Source organism: Trypanosoma equiperdum (assembly GCF_001457755.1).
Source record: "Trypanosoma equiperdum strain OVI genome assembly, contig: ctg_995, whole genome shotgun sequence".
NCBI classification, from domain to species: domain Eukaryota; phylum Euglenozoa; class Kinetoplastea; order Trypanosomatida; family Trypanosomatidae; genus Trypanosoma; species Trypanosoma equiperdum.
Window position 1 is genome coordinate 6,660 of NW_027124970.1, and position 7,908 is coordinate 14,567.

A 7,908-nucleotide genomic window follows, 5' to 3' on the forward strand; every position below is an offset into this window, starting at 1 on the left:
ATAAAAACACAGACTCGCACATGAGACCCAATATTTGTTTGCGGGAACGTAGCTATAGCTCTCCCACTGAGGCAAGTTTCTTTACGCTTCATCGTGGCTGAAGCTTACAAAATATCCGCTTTAATACATATCTGTTTCTGTATTATATATATATGAATGGTGTATTACGTTAAGTGATTGGTAGAAATGTAATTAAATACAAGCACGTATTAATTCATTCTTTTTTCTTTCGTTTTGAAGAGGCCCAATTGTGGATGACCTTACTTTCGCTTTCGCTTCCGTTCGCTGGTTCCTTTTTTTTATACGTTACTTTTACGATTAACTTCGAGCTACGGTCTCGTTTCGTGACATACCGCCTTTTATTACCGACTTCAGTTATATGTTTTAATCCTCTCCACCTTGATAATCAAAAGACTCTACGCTCTCACTTATTTTTCCTCTAGCAACCTCACCTTTCACTTCTTTGATTTTTTATTTTTGTCTCCCATTCCGCCACGCAGTCGGTTTAGCAGTTTAATCCTTAGTTGTTTCATTCTCTATTCCCGTCCACATAAACACACCTCAGTACACATTGATATATATGTAAATATATACATATAATCGCTCTTCCTCACATTCATTTACTTCACACTCACGTACCTGAGTCAAAGCGAGACTGGCCGAATGAAAAAGATGAGAAGATAAATAGCCGTGAGAGTGTGAAGAGGAGGCAATGCAGTAGTGAAGACCACCATCCACGTTAATAATGATAATAACAATAATAATACTGTTGCTGTTGATGGAAGACAAATTAAGCACTTCGGTAAGTGAGAAATGAAAAGGGGGAAAAGGGCGGGGAAATCATGTTGACAGGTAGAGCGGGCTTATGCGCTGTGATGGAAGGAAAGTAAGGCACAAAATGGTTCGCAGTAACATGAGGCTATTCGCCGCCTGAATCAGCGCGCTGCGACCCGCCTCCTTTTAAGCAGCACGGAGCCAAGGTAGGTTAACGCAACAACACTGAAGACGCTGGCAGCAGCAACGCAGAACCGCCGCGTGCGCATGTCCCTAATCTCCCGGTCGCTTCTCTTTGTTTTAAGTGCCGCATCCAATTCAATTTCCGTTGAAAGGCGGACGTCAGGGTTGTTGTACCACTCAATCAGTCCGATACCACACGTTGGGGAAAGCACTGCATGTACTAGCGCCTGCATATCCTCATCAGAAAGATTGGAGGAGCACAAATCCAACGAGTAGAGATGGCGCATGTGCTCCACGTAATGAATAAATGCGCACCTTCCCTCGGGCCCGACGTTAGCATTGCATCCAAGGTCTAAGTGTGAGAGGCGAGTGTTGCTAGTGCGAGACAACGCCTCCCCGATGGCGCTGAAACCCGTGTCGCCAATGACGTTGACGGATAGAAAAACACTCTCTAGCCTCGAGTAGGGAGAGAGAAAAAGATAATCGGCGATATCAATGGCTCCCTCATCTCCGATGCGGTTGTCACTAATGTCGAGCGAGCGCAGCGTCGGATGAGCTCCGAGTGCTCGGGCGAGGAGTGAGGCTCCCGCATCACCAAGCATATTGAAAGCAAGGGACAAATTAGTGATGCACTTGCTGTTGAGGAGTCCATCACAGAGAGTTGGCACTCCACGCGGGGTTATGTGAGAGTTCACCAGTAAAAGTGTTTCGATACAACCTTGGTCAAGTAAATATGCGACATCCACCAGGGATTCATCGAGGATACTGTTTTCGCTTATATCAAGGTAACGCAGTTTGGGACAATGCCGAATGAGGGCCTTGCAGAGGCACTGCGCGCCAGGGGGGCCTACTCGATTGTTCTTGACGTCAAGTTCCTCCAGTTTCTTCATGCGAACGATATGTTCCCTCACCATATCCACAAAGACATCGGGAGGTATACTGTTGCCGGAAACGTTGAACGTTCGGACGATTTCATGATTCGGCACAACCGTATCAAGTGAATGAGCTTCAAGGTCACCATATGAAAGATCAATGTCCATAGTGTACTTCACAGTGAGGAAGAGCAGAATTCAAGGGGGGGAGAAGGCCCAAAACAAAGTTAACAAGCATCTACTACGGTGAAAGATAGCAAGCACCCCAAACCGTCATAATAATCGAATTTTCCTCGGTGAATAATAATAATTTCAACGGCAACAAACCATGCATACGCATTTACGGGATGATTGTGAACGAAAAGGAATCAGCGAATTGTAGGAGGTCCACAGACAAACCGTGCCAAGCATGCGTACTACACTCCTACGAGCAGATCCCTTTTGTCTCTTTAAAAAAATAAAAAATAAACAAGCAACGGCGCCGCAGTGCGGAAGAACCAACAGAGAACAGTGGAGAGATGCAACAACAAACGGGGAATAATGGAACTTGCAAACACTTGACAAAAGCGAATGCTCTCCTGTAACTGCAACCTTGCACAGATAAACAGTTCGCAATGCATGTACAGGGAGTTCAAGCGGTAGAGGCGTCAACATTGACCAAAGTTGGTAGATAAATGAACAGAAATAACAAATGACGACAAAGATTCCTTGCATTAGACGGCGGCTTTCAGATTTCGTAATAAACGTGACGAACCAATGAGCTCCAACAGCCTTGACCAAGTAGGCCCAACGAACGGCAGTCTATACATGGCGAGGAATAATTAAGCAGCCAAATGAAAGCAACACGAAACAGCAGTTAATGCGCTACTTGCCGATTGCACGTATCATCACACTAACCAGTTTGGCGCGCCCACCCATTCGCAAGCCGCTCTCTCCCGTTCTTTCCTCAAATGTTTCATTCCTTCCTGATAATGTTTCTCCCTTTTAATTCCGCCACAGTTCACACGGCTTGCTTTACTTTCTCTGTTTCGATGGCCGCGGCTCGCACACTGCACCACTCAAGACAACGGTTACCGATGCGCTCCAGACCCCTACGAAGTACTTTACAAAGGGTTACGTTACGTGTGTTGGTGACGATATCGTCGGTGACTTCCTCCGCTAGTGCTTCGGAGCCGGCGCTTCCTTCACAGCCTTCCGCATGGTCAACATCACCATCTGGATCTGTGGGAAGTTCAATTATGCAACGGACTGTTTCAGCAATTACCGCAATGATTTCCAGTTCGGTGCAGTGGCTAACTCTGGTGAAGGGACCATGGCGCTCCAAACTCGCAAATTCCTCGGCCTGTGCCAGGTGTATACGCATCAATGCAATCAGGGCAGGTGGCGGTATACCACTGTAACCTATCCAACAAGAACCCGCGAGATGAAGCGAGTACTTTTGAACTAAACTGGCCCTACGCTTATCCCACTCCTTATCAATATCCAGGGTGTGAGAAGCATCAGTAGCTATAGCTGAAGTGCGAGCACATTCTCCGCCATCAGCCTCGTGAACATCAAAGGGAAACGGTAATTTGTCGTGTTCGTTATCATCGAGAACAAACCCATAATGTTGCAGCAGCTCCCAATTCTGCAAAGGGCCATAGCTCATTCCAAGTTCTCGCCCCACATCTTCTCTCGTTAAACCTGCACCAACTTGCATAACAAAATCCCCTCCACATGGTTCCACCCTCCGTATTAGCACGTCAGGATGATTACTGTGGTTAATCATATCTGCACAGGGCACTAGGGCCAGAACGACGCGCCCGTCGACGTTAAGGTTAAAAGCACGTGAGTCGAAAACCGCTCGAGCCCACATGATGTTTTCAATGGTGAAGTGCCCCATGAATTCCTCTCTTTCAATTCCTGAGCAGCCCTCAAGTGCGTCGTAAATTAGTGGTAGAACGCTTGTAACTTCCGTGTGAAATTGCCGTAGTCTCTCTTGTTTCGCAAGTACATCATCCAACACATCCAAACCATAAAGACCAGATAAGTCGTTCCAGTTCCAATAAGACGGAACCGTTGGAAAATCAGTCGGGCACGAAAGAAGCAGATCCTTCCAGTGTGAAGTGCGCGCCACGAAGCGCTCGTAGATGAGAGCTAGCACCAGAAGTTGTTCCTCTCCTCCAATTATATCGCTAAGTTCAGGCGAGTCGTGAATGACACGACCCAAGTCACAAAAAACTTTCACAGAATCAACAAAAAACATACGTTTACGCGATACGCGTAGGAGTTCACCAAAAGGTTCAAGTGTTCCGTTACAAACAATTAGACCTTCCTTCCCCTCAGTCGCTGGTACGATAAGATATGGGCAATCTTCACTGTCACGACACTGCTTTTTTGCCTCCGCACGTGGGTGTGCTTGCGTCGGTGGCGGCTTCACTACAGCAGTAACGTGCTTGTGAAGTTCAACCCTCAAGGTTGTAGCAGCGGGCTCATCAACACTGTCCTCCAGCCGAACCCGCAGCAACTTGACAGCAAGTTGTTCGTTCCACATGTCAACCGGTTTCTGAAAAGAGTCAGTGAATGACTCAGATATGTGCTCCCATACCACACGCCTGTCAGCAACAATGATGCGACACATCCAAAGAAGACGAAGAAATGGGCTTAGTTCACTTTTCTCAATAACCTCCAGCTTAAGGTAGAAGCGTTTCACAGGGGCGCACTCGCTTGTGTCAAGCTCGCGCCAGAACCACTGCCTAAGTTCCTCTGGCATGGCTCTTTATTTTCTTTAAAACACTATGAGTAGGCATTTGAAGAACAAATCAATGACAATAAAGAACAAAAAAGCGGAGGTTAAGGGGACCTCAACGCAAAAGCGAAGTATACCGGGAGTTTTCTTTTTCTTACAAAAAGCGAGAAGGGCGGTAAAAGAGGGGCCGACAGAACCCCACTCACACACTTGCCATGCCCGCTGTGGGGATAAAGGGAACGGAAAAGGAGCGTCAAATAAAAAGTCCCTTGGAACCGTGTTCACCAGGTGAAACAAAAGCAGGAGGAACACAAGTACACACAAACGTTCTCGTCGTTAGTCTTATTCCCTTGGACCCCCCAAAGTACAACGATTATGTAATTTCGTTTTAGCACTACCCCCTCCCCTGCTTGCAGGTCCCTCAATTCGTATATTAAAATAATATAAAAGAAGAAAAATGCCCATGTGCGTGTGCGTATGCGTTTGTTGAAAACGACAAACAGTTACCGATCTGAGGATGATTGGGGAGATTGTCATGGCTTGGTCTCCTTAATCTTGCAGTTGGCCATGCGCTCTAACACGCCAATGATAGCAGAGTTGTCCAAATCACCTTCGCCGTGTTGCAACATCGACTGGTACAACTGTGTATTCACAGCTGTGCTTGGCATGGGCACACCAAATTCCCTCGCGGAATCCATTACGATGTTAAGGTCTTTGGTTTGGAGCGCTGCCTTAAAGCCAGGTTCTCTGTTACCAACGAAAAGACGTTGCGGTTTTACGTCCAGCGCCCAGCACTGCGCGGATCCACCTCTCACTGCATCGATGACCTTCTGACCGTCCACTCCGCATTTCTCAGCGAAGACTAACATTTCCCCCATTGCCACCATCTGCGCTGCGATCATGATTTGGTTTGCTGCCTTGCACACTTGTCCAGCACCTGAGACTCCAATATGTGTGATGGTCTTCCCCATCGCTTGAAGCACTGGCCTGACTTTCTCAAGCACCTCGGGATCACCACCCACCATAATTGTCAACGTACCGTTGCGGGCACCGATGTCTCCACCTGAAACGGGAGCGTCAAGGCACGGTACTTGTTTCTCTTTCCACAAACGTTCCGCAATTTCCCGAGCGGTGCTTGGCTTGATGGTACTGTTATCAACAAAAATGGTGCCCGGACGAACGCCGCTGTAGACGCCGTTTTTTCCGAAGACAACTTCATACACATCTGACGAATCAGACAAGTTGGTGAAGACGACATCGACGACCGCAGCCAATTCGGCAGGGGAGGCCGCCTCTTTGGCGCCACTTGCCACCAACTCAGCCGCTTTCGATCTGGTGCGGTTAAACACAACAAGTGGGAAACCGGCTTTAAGAATGTTCGCCGCCATGGGTTTCCCCATTAGCCCGAGCCCGATGTAGCCAACTCGCAGCGACATGACTTTATCCCTCACCGTATGTGCGTAAGTATATGAAACTTTAAGAATGTACTTGCAGTCTGTTAAAAGTATTAGAAAGTTGTGAAACAAGACCCACGGAGAAAAATAAGGGAAACCAGACACGGTCAAAAAACGCAGGAGTAAAGAGAATACCAAAAGTGGATGCGGACGTAGAAACAAATGAGGCGCGGAGGGGGGGGGGACGGACCAACGCTTGCCAAAAACAAATTGGAGATAAACCAAATGTCAAATCCCCTCGGTTCCAGACCGATTACGTGTGATTTCCTACACGATGGGAATTGGCGCGAGCGCCTGTCTCGGGATGGGCTTTGTGGGAACTTAATTCGTCATGAGAGCAGGAAAAACTCCCTCTTGCTGTCTTTGGGAAGGCCATCAAAGGATGCAACAGGTGGAATTTCCACCAATTCTTCGATTCCCATTGACCTCACCGAATCAGCCGTCCAACTATCAAATTTAGACTGGTACACGTTATAGGCCACTCGGCTAATCTTGGGGGCAACGCCAAGCCGCGCGCGAACGTTTGACATGTGCATGGACATTTCCTTTGATATTCGAAAAAGGAATAACCGCACGGGGAGCGGTGACCTTCCTGATCCATCCTGCTTAACCACCTCCACGAACACCCTGCAATCTTCATGCGAGGGATTTGTATTGTCAATCACAACACTCTTCCCAGCTTTCCACCACCTTCTTGCCTCTGCAAGACACTTCTCCCTCGTCTGAAGTTTGTCACGGTTTACGTGAGCGTATCCATGTGGCTCGAAGAAGCGCTCAAAAAAAGTCGTCTTTCCACAACCTGGATAACCCACGAACACAATCATTTCCTGAGAAGCTCTATGGAACGCTGCAGGCGACGAGACTTCTATGATGTCTTTTGTTCCATTGGCTAAAATGCGATGGATGGTAAGACCACTATATGATTTTGGCAGCTTGCTAAGCTCAGTTGGCCCAACCCCTCCCCAATCCACAGTACATGAGGCTTGTGCCACATTCAAAAGACGGTGAGAAACCACCTTGCCGTCGACAGACGGCGTGTCATCACTGCCCTTCTTCCTTTCTTCAAGTAGTTTGTCCTCTGGGCATGAGTAGAACTCTTCAGGAGTGAAGAATGGAATGCCGATATTATAGGCGAATTTCCGATCGGAGCAGCTGAAGTCTTTCTTCCGACCCGCAAGTGTTGTTATCTTGCGACCAGCGGCATCGCCGACATAAAACGCGTACCCGCAAGTGTCACTGCCGATCACTACCTTTTCCTTCAGGATATCACTCGCGTGCTCTTGCAACATAGTCCACATGCCAACATTCGGTTTCCTCCAAATATCGTCTTTTGTCGAAAGGAATGCTGTTAAGGGAATATTGAGCCCCTTGCTTAGACGTACCACCTTCTGCTTCACAACGTCCGCCTTCTTTTCGTTCCACTGCTTCCCTCCTATCCCAGCCTGGTTACTGAAAATCACTACCATAAAACCTCCATCGTGTAAGACGCGTAGGTGAGTGGGAACCAACGGTGTCAGCCACTTCCAGTCAGTTGGATCGTCACGAGGAAACACCGCCCCGGTCTTTGGCATGATGAGTGTGTCGTCCAAATCAAAGGCTGCCACTTTGAGACACAAATTCTCCCCTGGTAGTGAGGTTATCGACCGCTTCAGCTGCTCAGCGGATGGAAGGAGTGCTAATACGGAATTATGCAAGAGCTTCCAATCGGCAATGGTTGCAAGTGAAAGGCCCTTTGGTGATGGGCTCCTTGCGCGCTTCATTAGCCTTTGAAGGAATACTCAACGAGTACCCCAGAGAATTGTGGAGAAAAGAGGCTTTTTTCTGGTATCTTCGTTTCTTTTTCTTTTTTTTGTGTGTGCGTGCAAGAAAGTTAGAAACGACGGAAGTTGGGGGGGGG

General features: G+C 47.8%; 4 protein-coding genes across 4 annotated transcripts; all 4 read right to left on the bottom strand.

Annotated features, from left to right (window-relative positions):
- Positions 1-935: 935 nt before the first annotated feature.
- TEOVI_000542400 (leucine-rich repeat protein (LRRP), putative) lies at positions 936-1,997 on the bottom strand (the record flags this gene model as incomplete). Its single annotated transcript, XM_067227523.1, has 1 exon — positions 936-1,997. The coding sequence occupies one exon, from the start codon at positions 1,995-1,997 to the stop codon at positions 936-938; it is 1,062 nt and encodes a 353-aa protein (XP_067083624.1).
- An 832-nt stretch (positions 1,998-2,829) lies between these two features.
- TEOVI_000542500 (uncharacterized protein) lies at positions 2,830-4,581 on the bottom strand (the record flags this gene model as incomplete). Its single annotated transcript, XM_067227524.1, has 1 exon — positions 2,830-4,581. One exon carries the CDS (start codon positions 4,579-4,581, stop codon positions 2,830-2,832), a length of 1,752 nt encoding a protein of 583 aa, XP_067083625.1.
- A 509-nt stretch (positions 4,582-5,090) lies between these two features.
- Positions 5,091-5,993, bottom strand: TEOVI_000542600 (2-hydroxy-3-oxopropionate reductase, putative; the record flags this gene model as incomplete). Its single annotated transcript, XM_067227525.1, has 1 exon — positions 5,091-5,993. The coding sequence occupies one exon, from the start codon at positions 5,991-5,993 to the stop codon at positions 5,091-5,093; it is 903 nt and encodes a 300-aa protein (XP_067083626.1).
- Positions 5,994-6,340: 347 nt separating this feature from the next.
- TEOVI_000542700 (polynucleotide kinase 3'-phosphatase, putative) lies at positions 6,341-7,771 on the bottom strand (the record flags this gene model as incomplete). The annotated part of the gene is made up of 1 exon (XM_067227526.1): positions 6,341-7,771. The coding sequence occupies one exon, from the start codon at positions 7,769-7,771 to the stop codon at positions 6,341-6,343; it is 1,431 nt and encodes a 476-aa protein (XP_067083627.1).
- Positions 7,772-7,908: the final 137 nt, after the last annotated feature.